Source organism: Sceloporus occidentalis, unplaced genomic scaffold (genome assembly GCF_023333645.1).
Source record: "Sceloporus occidentalis isolate IW3139 unplaced genomic scaffold, rSceOcc1.0.p SCAF_5, whole genome shotgun sequence".
In the NCBI taxonomy this organism is placed as follows: Eukaryota; Metazoa; Chordata; class Lepidosauria; order Squamata; family Phrynosomatidae; genus Sceloporus; species Sceloporus occidentalis.
Window position 1 is genome coordinate 88,828,885 of NW_028316985.1, and position 18,862 is coordinate 88,847,746.

General features: G+C 39.1%; 1 protein-coding gene across 2 annotated transcripts in view; it reads left to right on the plus strand.

Annotated features, from left to right (window-relative positions):
- The first annotated feature begins 125 nt into the window (after positions 1-125).
- Positions 126-18,862, plus strand: part of LOC149312463 (translation initiation factor eIF2 assembly protein-like) — a 63,121-nt gene continuing 44,384 nt past the window's right edge. Inside the window, exons 1-8 of one of the 2 annotated variants that reach the window (XM_089524685.1) lie at positions 126-252; positions 2,455-2,577; positions 4,667-4,738; positions 5,457-5,517; positions 7,063-7,095; positions 7,785-7,880; positions 9,663-9,769; positions 18,626-18,674. In XM_089524685.1, coding sequence (XP_089380811.1) covers positions 2,504-2,577; positions 4,667-4,738; positions 5,457-5,517; positions 7,063-7,095; positions 7,785-7,880; positions 9,663-9,769; positions 18,626-18,674 — 492 coding nt within the window. In that variant the 5' untranslated portion in view covers positions 126-252; positions 2,455-2,503. The remainder of the gene's footprint in view (positions 253-2,454; positions 2,578-4,666; positions 4,739-5,456; positions 5,518-7,062; positions 7,096-7,784; positions 7,881-9,662; positions 9,770-18,625; positions 18,675-18,862) is intronic. The other variant, XM_089524684.1, reaches the window with a different exon arrangement.

Here is an 18,862-nt window from a genome sequence, read left to right on the forward strand (position 1 = left end):
GACGTCAGAATGCCAGTCCAATTGTTGGTTCGTCGAGAGAAACGCCTAGTAACGCCTTTATCCAATCAGAGTACTCCCTGCCGTCCCGCCCTCTGTTTTCATTGGTTCGCTTCCCATAGTCCGGAAGTGGGTGAGTGCGTTGAAGGCAGAAGGGAAGGCCGGGCAGAAGAGAACAACACAGAGAGAGTCCTCGGATCAGAAACGCCAGAGAGAGGAGGCTCTGCGCCCAACACAGAAGGATCTCAAGTGGCGGTAGGAATACAATAGGGCTGCATCCACACTGGAGAGATAACCCGGTTTGGCAGCGCTTTAACTCTTTGGGTGAAGTGCTATGGAATTCTGGGAGTTGGCGTTTGTTGTGGGCTCCGCTCTGGATTCCACAACATACTCCAACTCCCAGAGTTCCATAGCACTTGAGCTAGAAAGAGTTAAAGCGCTGCCAAACCGGGTTATCTCTCCAGTGTGGATGCAGCCCTTGACTCATGGTGACTCCATGGATCCTCCAGATCCAGTCCCTTGACCTCCTTGACTTGAATGCAAAGATATAGCCATGTCAGTCTGTAGAGTCAGAACAGAGAGAGATCTTGTAGCACCTTTGAGACTGACTGAAAGAAAGAAGTTGGCAGCATCAGCTTTCCTAGACTTCAGTCTAATGCATCTGAGGAAGGACACTCATCCTTCCATATTGATATTTGTGGATTTGATTATTCGCGGATTTGATTAATACGTTCTCTATAGAAATATCTAGGTCCTCCGGCACAACTCTATGGTCAACTTTAACCATCTATTATCCCCTCTGTAGTAAGCCGCCCGGATTCCCAGTGATTGGGCGGCATATAAATAAATACTAATTATTATTATTATTATTATTATTATTATTATTAAAAGTTGCCCTGAAAGACCTAGAGACCTTTGTAGCTCCTCCAGTGCAGTGCTATGGCCAGTGTCTGTTGCACTGGGGACCTAGAGAGGCCTAGAGATGCCTCCTCTCTCTCAGCTAAAAACAGGGTGTTTGTTATCTGAGGTATTTCCACATTCACGGGAACCCTAGTGAATATGGAGGACTAGTGTAGTCTGAAGTCTATGAAAGCTCACGCTTCCAACGTCTTTCTTTCAGAGAGTCTCAAAGGTGTTACAAGACCTCTCCTTGACTTGAGTGCATCCATCCGTCCCACTCTCTTCCTCTCCTTCTTCTGCCTTCTACCTCTCCTCGCATTCGTGTCTTTTCTAGCGAACCCATGCCTTCTCATGATGGGGCCAAAGCCTTGGCTTCCAGTAGTTGATCTTCTTCCTATCTGCTTTCCTCACTGTCCAGCTCTCACATCCATTCATAGAATCATAGAGTTGGTAATAGGAAATACTATGGCTTGGGCAATTATAAATCTTGTGCTTGGTTGGATATCTTTACACTTTAGGATTTTGTCTAGCTTTTTCATAGCTGCCCTTCCCAAGGAGTTTATCACATGAGACAGATCCCATGCAGAAACTTCGTTTATAGTGGAAAAACCCCACAAAAGCAGGTTTTTCACACGACGTTCAGGCTTAACCCAAACAGAAATTAGAAATAACCGGCAAAAGTGGGTAGTTTTTCAGACGATGTTTGCATCAGTGAGAAATAACACAACATTAATCCGAATGCAAACTCGACAAAACCTGTCCCTTTTTACTTTCAGGAACTTCCCGAAAGTAAAAAGAAGTGTTTTGTCAACTTTGCGTTTGGATTAATGTCGTGTTATTTCTCATTGACACAAACATCATCTGAAAAACAACCTGCAAAAGTGGAATTTAAAATCCCATTTCTGCATGGGATTTAACCAGTTTCCCTCCAATTTGACTCTATGTGATAAAGTCCATAGTGTTCTTATGACTTCTTGACTGCAGTCTGTTCTGATCAGTGTTTGCATGGGAAATCTTTAACTATTTCAATTTCCTCTTTATATAGGCTGAATTTATTTAAATCCTCTGTGATAATTATTTTTATTTTCTTGAAGTTTAACATTAGGTCTTCCTTGGCACTTTCTTCCTTGACTTACCTTTGTAATTTTTCCAAGTCTGTGATGTTTACTGCTGGTAGTATGCTCTCGTCTGCATATCTTAAATTGTTGATGTTCCTTCCTCCTATCTTCACTCCTCCCTCTGTGTCTAGATCTGCACTTCTTACTATATGTTCTGCATACAAGTTGAAGAAATAAGGTGACAGAATGCCTGATCCTTTTGCCAACTGGGAACCATTATGTTTCTCCATGTTCTGTTTGACAGTAGCCTCTTGTCCTGAGAATGTATTAAGTTTCCCACTGATTCAGCAGGTCCTGGGGCTCTGTCACAATGAGTGATGTTCTGATGTTCAATGATGTGCCTGCCATTCTGAGTTTTCACTCATCCTCTTGCTATTGCTTTCCTTGTTTCTTCAAGAGCATTTCATTAACTTTGGGAACTTATGTTTTCCCCATTCAGATCTGGCATCTTTCCCTGCATACAGCAAAGAGTGTGGAAATAACAAGGAATGAAGAAGGAGCAAGTGCTGAAATGTCAGTTCTCTTCCTGGTACCCTCATTTCAAGAGTCAAACCATTGGAAGGTGAGAGAGAATCCACTGAGGCAGTTTTTCTTGCACTGTAGCATTTGGAAAGAAAGAATGTGAAGTACTTGTTTTTGCTTTGCCTTGATCCTCCATCTAGCCATCGAACCTTAACATCTGTGAATAATATTTTAAAAAACAAAAAATATGCAGTGCTTAACATCAGTTTCTGGGTGGTGGAGAAGACATCTATCTGAGGTTTCCACAAATATAGTAACGGTTGATTAGGCTGCTTTCTGTTATATTCGTGTCTGCTAACATATTTACATTTTGTATTTCTTCCCCATTGGAAAATGAGCATACAACGTCAAGACACAAAGAATGTTATAGTAATTAAAATGTTATAGTAATTATTATGTATGTATTTTTTAATGGAAGAATATATTGATCAATTCAAGTTTTCAAGAATGTAATGTTAATAACATTTTTGTGCACTTCAACATAGATAAATGAAGGCTGAGATCCTGCACGATGGAGACATAACATAAAAGTCGGCATGCAGGACTGTTTGTTTGTTTGTTTACTGTATTTATACCCTGTTCTTCAGCCAGAAAGGCTTTCAGAGCAGTTTACAGATAGTTAATTAGGCATTTCCCTGCCTTCAGGCTTATAATTTAAAAAGACATGATAGAAAAGGAGAAGATAATGGTAGAGGAAGGGGAGTAAGTCCAACGGTTCTTCTCTCCCAGCAGATGGACTGGAGGGAGGGTTCTTCTTACTTTAGGCCAGGCCTGATGAAGTTAGCTGGCCTTTCTCCCTCTGAGGCCGGATGATGTCAGATGGCAGAGGGCTCATCTTATTTTAGGCCAGGCCTGATAGAGCTGGCTGGCCTTTCCCCCCCCTCTGAGGTTGGATGATCTCAGATGGTAAAGGCTATGCTATGTTTCTCTTCTCACCCTTGCCTCAAAAACCACCTTTTACCTCTTAGAGCCCTCTCCACCACATTGCCATTTAATGACTGATGGAAAGCCAGGTTACTAGAGTCTCAATCCCCATTGATCTCTGCATATGATGTCCTTGTTCTTCCTCTGGCTTTAGGGATATAGACAGATGCTTTCCCGATGTCTCTTGCTCTCCACCAGTCACTAAAAGGCAGTGAAGAGTGTCCTCCTGCAGCTAAAAGGTCTGCTGCTGTTCATTACCTTATTTCTGCTCTTGTAGAGTTCGCTGTTTGTTTCTGCAAATATAGAGAAGCTAAAGCCTGCTCATCTGGACAATAAATATACTTTAATGTACCTCTTAATAGCAAACCTTTTGATCTGGAAATAATATGAAGGCAATAACCCCGAAAAACCCATCATAGCTTTTCAGGAATTATTTGACAGACAGTATTTTCCAGTATGAACGTATCTGGGCCTTGAGATCCACAGGGAAGCCTTTCTCTCAGTTCACTACTTTCACAGGTACAGAGATTGGGAACACAAGAGATACTCTTCTCAGTGGTTGCCCTATACTTTGGAAGTCCCTTCCTAGGGAGGCTAAATCCCACCCCCCACCCCACCCCCCGGACTGTCTTTTTGTCAGTAAGCAAATAAATAAATAAATAAATAATTCAGACAGGATTTTAGAATGTAAGGCTTTTAACTAAAGGCTCTAAATGCTGGATTGTTTAAAATTGTATTATATAACTTTTAAAATCTTTTTAGAGTCAATGTTTTAATATAGTTAATAGTTTAATATAGGTTTGATGTTGATTTGTGTATGTTTTTATTTGCAGTAAGCTGCCAAGTCTGGCGCAAAAGGTGAAATATAAATAAAGATAATAATAGTAATCATCATAATGATAAAATTCAAAGGTCATAAGACTATGAAATCTAGTTTAAATTTGAGTTGTCATTTAAATACTGATATTTAAAAAGAGGGAAATTCTACTTCAGGTCTGAAGACCATTGACTAGAAGACTTTTTCATGGCTTACAAAATTTGTGTTCCTGCTTGGATCAAAAGAAGATTTTTCCTTTAAGGAAAACCTTTATGTTAAACTGGTATAATTAACATTACTGAATCACGCTAACAAGAAATCTCTGCATGGAATGGTAGTTTTTCTGTGTCTTCAAGTTTACATGTCTTGCCCTTTTCCTCCCATTCAGTATCATCATTCCGCTGCCAGACAATGTAAAAGACTATTTGCTTGATGATGGGACTTTGGTAGTTTCAGGCAGGTAAGAATATATAAAGAATATATAAAGTTTAAAGATTTACATGTATCTTAAAGAGAAATATTTTCTCTGAGAAATAAATTTCTCTGGGCTTTCTCTGACATTATAGAAAAGTGGCAGCTTCTATCTTTTTTCTTTTGTTTTCTGTGCTAGGTATGGCTGACAGAATTGCCCATAGAAATCACAGATGTGACCACAGTTTTAAAAACAGGGTCCTCTTCTAATTTTGTTTATTGCATAGTAGCAACAATCAGGGTTCTCAGAGCTTTTTTTATGATTGCAAATCAAGGATCATAATACATTATGGGGGGAAATTCAGACAGGTCAGCAGGGGTATCATCTTCCTTTCTGCTCATATTTTCAAGATTTCAGCCACTTCTCATTTCCATACATATCAAGTGATTGAATTCACACCTTTGTCTTGCATGGACAGTAGGAAATGGCATGAGTAGATCCATTAGAAGACTTTGGTGGCAAAAACATAAATCATCATAATTGTGGGTAAAGGAAAATAACTTTTAATTGTGAAGTCAGTATGTTCTAATGTAGGAACTTATATGTATAGATGGTTGCTTAAGTTGACCATTATTACAGCTCTTTTTTCCATGTTAACAGGTGTACTATACAGAAATAAAATATTCTCAAACTTTGCTTTTCAATGTTAATTTAGGCCCTTGTGATTTTAGGTCTAACGAGTTCAATTTCCCTGCTTTTGTTCTAGGGAAGATCCTCCAACATATTCTCAAGAACACAATGATGAAGATGAAACAGAGGAAATCCAGGTCTGTACAAACTGTGATAGGTAAAGTTAACAGCTTGCATCCTGGAAGCTTCAAATTTGTATCATTCACTTTGCTGCTGAGTTGGAAGATAGGGTACTACTCTCCTCTTGAACCTGTTCTTCATGTGGTCCTCTTCTATGCCTTTGCTTGTGGTCAGTCTACACAGAATTCTTTCTATCACAGAGGAGGCTGTGGGTCAGAACCTGATATTCCTACCCACAGAGGGCTATAGGATAGTTGCTGAACACATTTTCCCCATAGACTGTGCCATGCACTCCGATTTTGCTTCTTTCTCATGTGTCTGCATGTGTGCTGGTTCAGAAACCTGCCTGTCTCTTTGAACCCATGTCATTAGGGATGGAGGGGAGAACATCCTTTAGAACCAGCCATAGCAGTGAATGAGAATGCTCCAGTTAGAAGAGTTGATGAGGGACATTTCTTTGTTCTTTTTGCCCATGTCAGGGACTTCCTGCTAAAAATCATATCTGATCTTAAACTTTTTTGTGGCCTTACCTGTCCCTATGGTAGGTTTTTAATTTTTTTATTTATTAAGAGGCCCTCAGATTGGTTTAGAGAGTGTTAATTTGACAGTTCCCAGCACTTAGGTTTACAATCTAAAAAGACACAACACAAAAGGAGAAGGGAATGGCAGTGGGGAAGGGGAGCAAGTCCAGCAGATACTGTCAGTTCCTCCCTCCAAGACCAGGGCACAGACAGTTGGAATGGAGGGAAGGCTTTCATCTGTCTCTGGGGCGAGGCATGGTTGAACTATGCTTGCTTCTTCTCTCCCTCTGAGGCCAGGTTAGTAGCAGCCATGATGGAAGGGAGGGCCTTTCATCCCCCTGTGGCCTAGACATGAAACAATTGTTTTTGGTCTGGGAAGTGTTTCTTTTGACACTGAATGTGAAGACTGTTTTCCCTTACATAGAGAATCTGCAATGCCAGAAGGGGCAGTGCACATTATGAACTGTTGCCTGAAAGTCAAAGCAGAATTAACTGTAAATGGGTCTTTGTATTTAATATGTAAGTTTTTAAAGAATGCATGTAACATCAGATGAGTATGTGGGAGAATGCTAATTGAAGGAAGGATTTTCTTCCGGACGTCAGCTGATTATGAAAAGTCAATTTTCCCCTTTGCGCTTATTGATTCAACTTATTTCCAGCCTTTCCGGCAGCTGGATTTATAAAGCTTGCATATCTCATTTGACCTTTTATAGCACGCTCTCATTTTATTTCAGGAACGAGCATTTTCCAAGCAGTAACAATCCTGTGTCTTGTGATTCAGGGGCACCTCCTTATTTTGCATTCCTTCCTTTTTAATTAGGAAGGGAGGCAGACTCTCTGTGTCTAAGGTTATCACAAAAATAATAGTTGAGAGCATTGACCAAGTAGACTGGAGAAAGTACCCTTCTCTCCCAACCCAATTTTATCCTGTAATGAGAAAGAACTGTGCAAACATCTCTTGAACTGCCCTCTTGCAGAAACTTGTTAGAACTACTTTTTAGAGGGGGAAAAACCTTATTTATTTATTTTCTTCTTCTTCAGTGGTCTGATGATGAGGACACTACAACACTTATGGTAAGGTTCTTTTTATTTACATTTTTCATTTTCAGCAATTGTAATCATCAGATAAAGCTGAACTTTGGAGAAGAGATATGGACTGAAGAGCTTTGTTTATTTACAATTAGTACTAGGTTTTATCTCACTATAATAGAACTACAACAGAATGACCTTTTTGTTAAGTTATACATTGGATGTTAGGCCAACTTGTTCCCAGAAAAGACCATGGCTGGTCAGAGTAATTCATTTAAAAATAAATATGAAATCGACAATGCAGTGTGTGTGCAACCTTATTAAACATATTTAATACTATTGCCTTCAAAACATTTTAACAAGTTTATCCAAGTTAATTGAAAGTGAGTCTTTTTTCTTTACTCTCAAATGGGGTACTTCGGATTTCTGAATTCTGGATAAGGGATACTCAACCTGTACTATTGTTAAAGTTATAATTATTCACTTATTATGTTGCATGAATAACTGGATTTAATTGTGATCATAACTTTGTGTATTCTAAAACAAAATGCTGGACTCTTGTGCAACAACTGAAAATCCATTTTTGGGAGAAGAATTTTAACTGAAACTAACTGCAAGTGTCATTAAAAATATTGGTTTGTGTATGGTAATCTCAATGGTTAAACTGTTTTTAGATATATTCAGCCTATGCTAGATTTTGCTGCTGCAAACATCCTCTTGTGTTATACATACAGGCACCAGAATTCCCTGAGTTTGCACTTAAAGTTGAAGAAGCAATCACTTCACTGGGTGGCAGTGTTTTTCCTAAACTCAACTGGAGTGCTCCAAGGGTAAGAATTCAACTCTAAATAAGCTAAAAACAGTTTGCAAAAAGTCAGTGTTGCGAGCCAACTGGGAAGCAAAAGAGAATAATTACTTTGTCATTGTTGGCATCATCTTGTCTTTCTCCCAAAATTAGGGCTCAAGGTAGCTATTTAAATTGTTTATGGAGTACAGACCAATTGCTCATTTAGAGATTTAGTGAATCATGTCAGCATTTGATTTTCACACAGAGAGAAATTATGAATGGGAATTCTTGTCCCACTGCAAGTCATTCAGAGGAAAAGAAGGAGCTTATCTTCTGATGATTGGCTTCTGAAGTTGTATGATCTGGCCAAAATGGACAAGTTGACCTGTCTACTAAAATAGGGAATAACATCTGCCTTTATTAGAGACTGGAAACCTTCATTAGATTAGAGACTGGAAACCTTCAATTAAATCAAAGATGGGGAGATATATATACATTAGTTTTTGATGTTTAATTTATTTTTAAGCATTTGACTTTAAGTTATCAGTGTGTTTAGAAAGAGATATTGCCAGAGCTATCTCAACCAAGTAAAAAGATGTTTAGATTATCCAAAACAAATTACAGAAGAACCAGAAAGAGGTATAAAATGCTAGACAGGAGTTCTCCTTTATATGTAGAGGACGAAAAAGATGTGATGGGAGTGAAGGTCAATTTGATTTTAGTTTAGCTCCAGGAAGTATTGAGTTTGGTTGTATATTTGTAAACTATGAACTTGATGTAAAATATCACTGTTATATTTTAATAATAATAATTAAAAAAAGAAAGAGAGGAGCTTCCTTCCCCTGGTACTTATGACAAGTTGGAGGCATTTCAGTACCTGTTTTGCTGTTAACCACATCGCATTCTGTAATGGTTGGGAAGGAGGATCAATGGCTGACCCACAGTGACCGATTACTCTTTGTCAGCTGAGTCTCTCTCTTTAAATTACAATTTGCTAAGACCAGGCCAATACATTTTTTCTGCCTGAAACAGAGCAGCAAATGCACTCTCTTCACATATACACAGTTCAACCAATTCAGGGAGTATATTATTCAAAAGCAGGTTCTTCTGGCACATGAGCAGTAAATCTCACAAGAGTCCCCATTTTTTAAGAGAGGCTCCAATGATGTCCTTGACGGGAGAGTTAAAACGTGTACAAAGTACAGTTTCCAAATATGATGTTGGCTACATCCTCAACTGTAAAGAAACTGTATACATTTTGGCTTTGAAATTGGAGTCCAATGCTCACTTCCTTGAGGACCCCACTGACTTCAATGGACCTTAATTATCAGGAAGAGCACATAGCTGTAAAAGTACTGATTGCATGTCAATTAGCTCTTCATGATGGGTAAAAAAAAAGCAAAAATGGGTTGTATTAGATATTTAGATCAACTGGCATTATATGACATTTTGCTGCCTAAGACAGAGCAAAAAATTGTGGGTGCGTAGAGTCAAACACTATTAAATTCCATTGGCTTAAAAGGTATAGAATCCCATAAGATCTTTTTCCTGTCACAGGGAATAAAAATACAACGTTGGAAACTGAGTAACAAACAGGTTGCTGCCTTTTCATGACACCCCAAAATTTCTCCTTTTGGCAGCCAGCTCAGTCTGTCTAACGGCAAGGTAATATTTCATGAATAGTGGTGCTTAAGAGCTTCTTCTAATGTGAAAGATTCCCATTCGAATCCAATATTCTGCTCAGACCAACATCTCAGTGTTTTTCAGCAGCACTGTAATGCCAGTATGGAACATGTCATTTGACTGAAGTAATCTTTTGCTTTAGGATGCCTACTGGATAGCACTGAATAGCTCACTGAAATGCAAATGCCTCAGTGACATCTTTCTACTTTTCAAGAGTTCAGATTTCATTACTCGAGATTTCACTCAACCGTAAGTATAAATGTAGCAGGCAATCTTATTTTGAAAGGGCAATTAGGTGCCATCTTGGCGTGGGGCATTTTCTTACTCAATTTTCAGATTTCCTTCCGGTTCTGAAAACTTGGATCATTGCATGAACTTCAAATTTGGATTTTATGTTGTTTTTGTGGAGCAATGAGAATTTTTGCCAGTTAGATTTATTCTTTTGTTTATCTCTCTGCAGCTTTGCTCTCTCTAATGAGCCATTAGAGGTAATTAATCTCTCTTAGCAGTATTGTCTCAGTAGAGCTATCTAGAGCTGAACCATAACTTCAAAGAAGTCACTTAATTAAAAGCTACCAGAGGTCTGCAGCCAATAGTTGGTTGATAAATGCCTTCACACACAATTCCCACTTTCCAAAGCTGTCTCTACTGTCCTCTTTTTTCCCTCATAGCAGGCTCTCCCTCCTGACGCCCCTCCAATTCAGGGTACGTTTTTTCTTCCTCTCCCCGATTTCTACACTTTCCCCCCGTTCCCTCATAATCATAAACTGAGTTTCTTTAATTCCCTTGTCTCTTCTCTCAGTTGAATTGTTTTCATCTCTCACTCTTCATTCTCCATGGTGAACATGCAAGTTTTAATCACCACAGTTAGATGTAAAATTGGCCACAATAGCCAAATTGAGCTTTCAGAAGTAGCACTTCAGTGTCTAGCGACAGTTGGCAGTTTTGATGGCTTTGAAAAGGAATGGGCAATCATATAGGATAATGTTCTCAGTAGCTGTGAAAATGATGGATATGTATTTCCTTCAGTAACACAAGTGGTATGGCTTTGTATATCAGTTGTTGGGAGAAAATATGTATGGAAGTGCTGTTCCACTTATGTCTTCCTCCAATCATATCATATATCGTCACTGGAAACTGCTGGATTAGATTAGACTTTGGTCTGATATAATGTGTCTCTTTTTATGTTTTTAGTATACAGCGTGCCCGCGTCATACGCGCTCAAGCTGTGGGGCGCACGCAGGGTGGAAGGGGCGGTGCATCCCATTCAATTGAATGGGCGCGCACACACGAGCCCCATTGTTTCCAATGGGGCTTGAGCATAGGCAGAATTCGCCTTATGCGGAGGGGTTCGGAACGGATTCCCCGCGTAAGAAGAGGGAAGACTGTATTTCTGAATACCAGGTGCAAGAAAAAATTCAACAGATGAGGACCAGTGCCATCATGTCCTATTTTGCACTATAAAATAATACTTAGAATACTAAGTTACAATCATAGCATAACAAAAATATATTTTCATACAAGTATAGCAACCTCTCTTACCAGATCTGATAAACAAAGCATAGTCTTGGGTTTCCAGCAAGGCAACTGTATACCCTTTCTCTTTTCTGAAGTGTTTGTATACACATTTAACTTCTAGCATGGTGTGTCACTCACCTTTAGACAGTTCTTAATTATCACCTACTAAATAATGCTTTATCCTGCAATGAATATACTTCCTTCATACAGGACAAGTTTTATATATCTATAATCCAGGTGCCTCTGTGAAACCCCACATGGTAGTGGTAGAATCCTAGTTTCATAGTGCCTATCTGGCAGATGTCTGCTTCATTGTATTATTTCTTAATTTTGCCTTAAAAGCACCAGGTCCTGTGTGATCTTGGATGCTAAGCAGGGTCAGTTCTGGTTAGTACTTGGATGTGAGACCTCCAATGAGTACCAGGTGCTGTAAGCTATATTTCAGAGGAAGGAACTGGCAAAACCACCTCTTAAGTATTCTTTCCCTAAAAAAACTCTACGAAATTCATGGAGTCACCATAAGTCAACAGGTGACATGAAGGCATGCGTGCATGTATGCACACACATGCACACCCCACACACACTGATCTTCGAGATACCTAATCTACTGTTTTGATTCAATTACTTGATTTTTACTGATACATTTGTATCTATGTCAGGAGGTCAAACTACAAACATACATTCCTTACCTGAACTGCTTTTAGTTTTGTGGTTAACTACTCGGGACAAGAGGCTCCCGTCAGGGCAGAATACAGAGAGACTAAATATTTCCCAGTTGGCAAATAGGTCAGAAAAGGCTGGTTTTTTTATCACCATAATTGTTTAACTTGTATGCTAAAAGTATACATAAAGCAGGATTAGACTTGGAGGAAGTATGTGTGAAAATCTGAGGAAGGAGCAGCAACAATTTAAAATACACAGATGACACCATAGTACTAGCAGAAAGTAGCAAAGACTTGGAACAATTACTGAAGAAAGTCAATGAAGAAAGTGCAAAGATGGGTTTACGACTAAATATTAAGAAAAACAAAAGTATGGACCACAGACAATTTATATAATTTTTAAAGTAGACAATGAAGACATTGAAATAATTTAAGATTTTTCATACCTCAGCTCAGTCATTAATCAGAATAGAAACTGCAATCAAGAAATCAGATGAAGACTAGGACTTGGAAGGGCATCTATGAAAGAACTAGACAAGATCCTCAAGTATAAAGATATATCACTGAGTATTAAAGTTACGATTGTACATGCCATCCTATTTCCCATTTCTGTGTATTGGTGTGAGCTGGACAGTGGAAAAAGCTGAAGGTGCTGGAGAAGAGTTCTACAGATACCACGGACTGCTAAAAAGACAAATCAATGAATTCCACACAAATCAAACCTGAATTCTCCTTAGAAGCCAACTGAGACTGTCATACTTTGGACATATAATGAGAAGAAAGGACTCACTAGAAATGCAATAATGCTTGGTAGAATTGAGGGCAATGAGAAAAAAGGAAGACTACATTCCAGATGAATAGGTTGAATCAGAGAAACCATGTCCATGAATCTACAAGAGCTGAGGAGGGCAGTGAAAGACAGAGGGATTTGGAGGTCTCTAATTCACAGGATCACCATAAGTCATAGTCAACAGCAGTTAACAACAACATGAGGCCTTACCTTGGAGTTTCTTTGAAAACCTGGCAGGATATATTCATCTAAGGGATGAAATAGACAGACAGAAGGGGTGGCAGCAACCACACACTGCAGCCCCAATCTGCCTTGAAGCCGCCTGAAAAAGGAACGACAAAGATCCACTCCTTTTTTGGATGGCAAAAGCTGACTTTTCCTGTCCTGCTACAGCCCCTTGGTGGCTTCAGGATGCTCCAGTGGCATGTAAACACCATGCCACCAGAGTGTCATGAAGCCACCCACATCTGGGCAGCTGGGTGGCTTCAAGACGTTCTGGGGGTATGTGGCATCTAAACACCACACCCTCAAGCCGCTGATAAGGCAGCATTCAGTGATCTTCCACAGAGGTGGTAGTTATTATTATTATTATTATCATCATCATCATCAACTTTTATTTATAAAGCGCTGTAAATTTACACAGAGCTGTACATACAATCCATTATTTGTTTGTTTGTTCCAAACATTATATTTAGGCACCTTTAAAAAGGACATTGATATATAGAGCAGCTTATTTATATGTGGGATAGTTGAATTGAAGAGTGACTGTTTGTACTGCAATTTGCAAAGGTTTCCTTCTCAATTATACTGGTGGAAATAAAGGCACTGATATATCTTCTGTGGAGAAATGGTCGTCTTCTCCTCAGATTAGGATCCTGTTTAAGTGCTAGAACAAAACATTTTGCTGCCTGAAGTGAACCATAAGGTAGTACCTCGTCCCATTACATATACCAAATCTGCTGGATTGGAAATTCCATCTGTCTTCACTGATTATGGGATCTCTGGTGCACCACAAAACCCGAGGGCAACAGAAAAGATTAGAAGGCACAAAGCAGAGACATAGCTCACTCCAGCATCTCCAGCACCCTAAAACACCGCCTAGATCTGAATTTTTATATTTTTATTCATTATCATTTATCATTGTTATTATATTCTTTAATATCTTTTTGTTTATGCATTTGTAATGCTCTTTTGTGATTTATGCATTTGTGGTTGAAACTCTTTGCTTCTGCATTTGCTTGCTTTCTCATTTGCCACCTCAAACACCCATTTTATTTTTGGCTTGTAGTACTGCCAAACACATGAGTAAGATGAACTAAGAGTATTTCCAGTTTTGTTTTGTTTTTTGGTATTCCTGTGCTGAAGAAGAGTTGAAATGGAACATTCTCGGGCCTTTTGTGTCAAAAGGCTCAGAGGTTTCATGAACAAAGATGTTTACAAAACCTGAACTGCAATCAAAATTAAAAACCTGAATGGATTAAAGAAGTTGTATTGAAGGTGGATGAGGAAAGTTCTTCTCTGATGTGTCATTCTGCTGCCTGTTTTTGTATGAAGGAATTTTTATGATGAGCCAGGTATCATTGGTTTGCACTCCTGTTATTAGCCAGAAGATGGCAGTGGCAAACTGGCATAGAAAGTATTTTTGTCTTAATGGATATACTGTATTCCCAGTTGTTTAGGGCTTCAGCACATTTTTTAAAACAAAGAAACTTAACTTTTCCTTGGAGGATTCCTTATGACAAAGAGTTCAAATAGAGTTTTGTCTCCCTATTTCTGCTTGAAATTTCACAATATTTTTTACAGTCCCTATGGGAGTCTGTAGGCATATGATACAGCTGTGTCACTGAAACTGAGCACATAAAGGTTTTGATCTGTGCCTGGATAGGAAACTGGAACTCTTCATCTAGATTTTGTGAGGGATGAAGGGAGTTATAGTCCATCATCTGGAGCAGGGAGAGGGGGGAATGGACAGGTTCTCTATTGCTGGTATATTTATATCTATTCACAAATCAAAATCCACAAATTCCAGTACCTTTCTCAGTTACCTTCTGCTTAATAGAATAATACTAGGAATTTAATAATAATGATAATATAGAATAATTTAAATTGTCCTTAAACTGATCCCTTTTCCATATTACAGCATAATTATCTTGTTTAGATGGTAACATTTACAGGAAAGCATTCATGTTTCATTCACAGACAAATGCAAATAGAGCAGGTATGGGGAACTAGTGGCCCTTCTCATATGGAACTAACTTATGGGACTAACATATGAAACATGACAGTAAGAGCGATAGGACCAATTGCCTAGAAAGAAGGGGAGGTCTCCTTCTCTGAATGTCTTCAAAAAGAGGCTGGAGAGCTACCTTCTGGGGATGCTTTGGCTGGAAATCCTGCACTGAGCAGAGGGTTGGACTCAGTGGTCCATGAAGCCTCTTCCAGGTCCATGATTCTATGATTCAATGAAAGCTCCCCTCATCCATCACCTTTGGCCATGCTGGCTTGGGCTTATGGACTCAAGTACAACAACATCTGCAGGGCCACACATTCTCCACTGCTGACTCATAGTTAATGATTTGCATCACTACTGATCTTCTGTACTAAGCTAGTACAGTGGCCAGTATACAGTTGTTTGTTCCAACAAGAAAAGAACCACTGAATCGATGGAACTTACATAAATATTGACTTACCAAGTTCCTGTCACTTCAGTGGGTCTACTTTAGTTTGGATTGACAATTGGATTTAAGTTATTCATAGAAACAGAATCATGGAATTGGAAGGAACTTAATGGGCCATCAAGCCTGCTCAGTGCAGGATCTCTATCTAAAACATCCCCAGCAGGTAGCTTTCCAGCCTCTTTCTGAAGACATGCAGAATAGGAGACCCCACCTGTTCTTATTGTCAAGAAGTTCCATCTAATGTTCAATGAAATCTGCTTTTCTTTAACATAAAACCATTAGACCTTGGCCAGTAGAGAATAAGTTTGCACCCTTCTCCCTGTGACAGACCTTAAAGTTTTTAAAGAGTGCAATCATGTCACCCCTCAGTCTTCTCTATACAGTACCAAGCTGCATACCTAACTCCTTCAACCTTTCCTCATCTGTTTTGTTCTCCATGTTTCTTACCATCCTTGTTGCCCTTTTCTGAACCTTTTCCAACTTGTCTATATCCTTCTTAAAATGAAGCACCCAGAACTGAACTCAGGGCTCCAGATGAGGCCTGACCAGCACAGAATGTATTGGGATTATTACAGTGTGTATTTTCAGTCCACGGGGATTCATTCTTCCCCACTCCCTGTGGATGGGTAAAAAACATGAGAGCTGAAGTCCATGTTAGTCATTGAGTTGCAGTATGCACATGCATCACATTGCTGTGTCAGCATGGCTCTGTGCAATTGCTGCCATTGACTAATATGGGGCAGGGTGATCTGTGGGAGCTGCAGTCTGTTGGTGGCTAGCCTGCTGATGTGGCGAGTCCACTGTGCTTCTTTCAGTTTGGAAACTAGGCTTTGATTAATGCAGGCTAAAATATTATTCATCTTCTTTGCTGCAACATCACACTTCTAGCTCATATTCAACTTAAGATCGACAATAACCCCAAGATCCTTTTCACAGGTAGTACTGCCGAGCCATGTATCCCCTTTCCTATACCTATGCATTTGGTTTTTGTGGTATACGTATAGAATTCTGCTTTTGTCTCTTGAACATCTTTTTTTATTAATTTAAGCCAATGTTCTAGTTTATCAAGGTCCATTTGAATTCTATGCCTAAATTCCAGTGTGTTAGCCACTCCTCCCAGTTTTGTATCATCTGCAAAGTTGATAAGCATTCCCTCTGCCCTGTCAACTATGTCACTGATAAAAATGTTGAAAAGTAACAACCCTAAGATAGAACCCTGAGGCACTCCATTCGAGACCTCCTTCCAGTCTGAAATAATGTAGTAGTAGTAGTAGTAGAAATAAATAAATAAATAAAACTTTTACTTCTATCCCACTTTTTGTCGAGACAATCAAAGTGGCGTACAAAGATTAAAATCCCTCATAATTGATGATGACTCTTTGAGCATGGGTTTCCAACCATTATGTATCTATCTGATGATGTTTAAATTTCTATATTTAACTGATTTGCTAATGAAAATATTGTGGGGGACCTTATCAAATGCTTTGCTGAATTCCTGATAAATGACATCCATAGCATTTCCATATTCTACTAAATTAGTGACCTGATTTTAAAAAAGATATAAGAGTAGTTCTCCAGGGTTTATTCTTAAGAAACCCATGCGGGATCCTGCTGATTGCTGCATTGTCATCAAGGTATCTGTAGGATACCTGTATAATTTGTTTTAATCCCCCCTCCCCCCGATATTGGGGCCAGACTGATTGACCTGTAATTTCCTGGATCTTTTTTGCCTGTTTTGAAAAGAGGGATGATATTTACTTGTCTCCAACCCTCTAACACCTCAGCAGTTCCTCAAGATTTCTCAAAAATGATGGCAGGTGATTCTGCAAGTAAGTCAGCAAATTCCTTCAATACCCTGAGATGCAGTTCATCTGGCCCTGCAGATATGAACTCATTTAGGTTAACTAGATGATTCCTGCCAAACTCCTTATCAATCTTGATTTGTAATCTGGATTCCTTGTCAAGGTCTCTGTTGATGCATGGAAGCACACAGGCCTCGTTTGGGGGGGAAACTGAAGCAAAATATGTAATGAGCAATTCTGCCTTTTCATTGTGATCGATTAATATTTTACCATCCTAGCTGAGCAGTGGTCCCACCGTTTTCTTGGTCATTCTCTTGCTTAGAATGTATTTGAAAAACTCCTTCACGATGCTTTCTTCATCCTTAGTTCATTTAAGCTTTAGCTTTCCTTACACTATTTCTGCATGTTTGGGCTACACATCTGTATTCTTGGTGATTCAATTGTCTTTCCATTCTTTATGTTGTTGTTGTGGGTAGTGATGTGTACCTTCAAGCCGTTTCTGACTTACAGCAACCCTAAGATGAACCTATCATGGTGTTTTCTGGGGCTGAGAATGTATGACTTGCCAGAAGTCACCTAGTGGGTTTCTATGGCCAAGCCGAGAATGAAATGAAATTCTTTATTACGGTCAAAGACCAGCATCAATATAAAATATAACATAGAAAAATAAAATAATATTTTATGGCCAAGTGGAGAATCAAATCCTGGTCTCCAGAGTCATAGTCCAACACTCAAACCACTACGCCACACTGGTCTTCCTGTTGTTTATACATTCCATTTTTTCCTTTTCACTTCCTCCTTGAATTTACTGTGCAGCCACATTCTCTAACTCTCAGTAGTCTGTCCTTTTCTAGTACTTGCTAGACTGATTGTAAGTAATGCTATAGTTCTGCTAGGCTTAGAAATAGTACCTAAATTCTTCTTATGCCATTTCATTTAAAAGGAACAGAATTTAATGCAGCAGTTACTGTTACTATGCTAAGGAGAATTGAAAGAGAATGTGTAAATATTAGCAGTTATAGAACTGCCTATAGTCCTGCTGGTTGATGAATGAAATAATTGCCACTTGCCAAATTGGAAAGAAGTAGAAGAAAATTGAAACCTAACAATACCAATGGCTTCTTATTAAGAAGATAAGCTCACTAAAAGGGAACAGTGTAAAGAGGATAAGCTGGGATTTCTGCTTCTCCTGTGCCTTTGCTCCTTCCTGAACAATTGTCTAATAAACAGCTTCCTCTCCTTTGATACCGATTGTATACTTTGGAAGGCATGTGTGAAATGGTTTTTTGTTGCTGATGATTTGCTGACAAGCTTATTGGGTTGAATCCAGGCTAAGGCTATCCATACCTAACTGGGAGTGAATCCCATTCAATTTAATGAGGTTTACTTGTGAGTAAACACATAGACAGTTGCACCAGATGTTACATGAAATTAAGTTCCGTTGATTTCATTGGAGTCCATGTTAAATTGGGTTACTCTTAAATCCAGTCCATTGCTTTGTGCAATTACTGCACTGTTCTTTGTTTTAAACTTGCATTCCTCAGTTAATATGTTACAGAATGGCCTTAGAAAGATTTTCATGTTAGATGCTCATGATACTTGTCCTAAAAAATAAGCAAATGCAGGAAAATTAATGTAGGTGTTTTCTCTTACAGCTTTATCCACTGTAATGATGATTCCCCTGATCCCAGTTTTGAATATGAGGTAAGAGGAAAGACTTGAATCCCACTAGTGCAACAGGCCTTCTTCTTCTCCATCCTAAAGCTCTCAGGGCTATCCAGAAACCCGCTCTAGAGGGTTTCCAATCTCTCAGGAGTAGAGTTTGGGGTATACAAAGAGGCTGCAGAACAAGCCTCTTGAGTCCTGGCCAAAAACCTTCTTTTATGTTACTT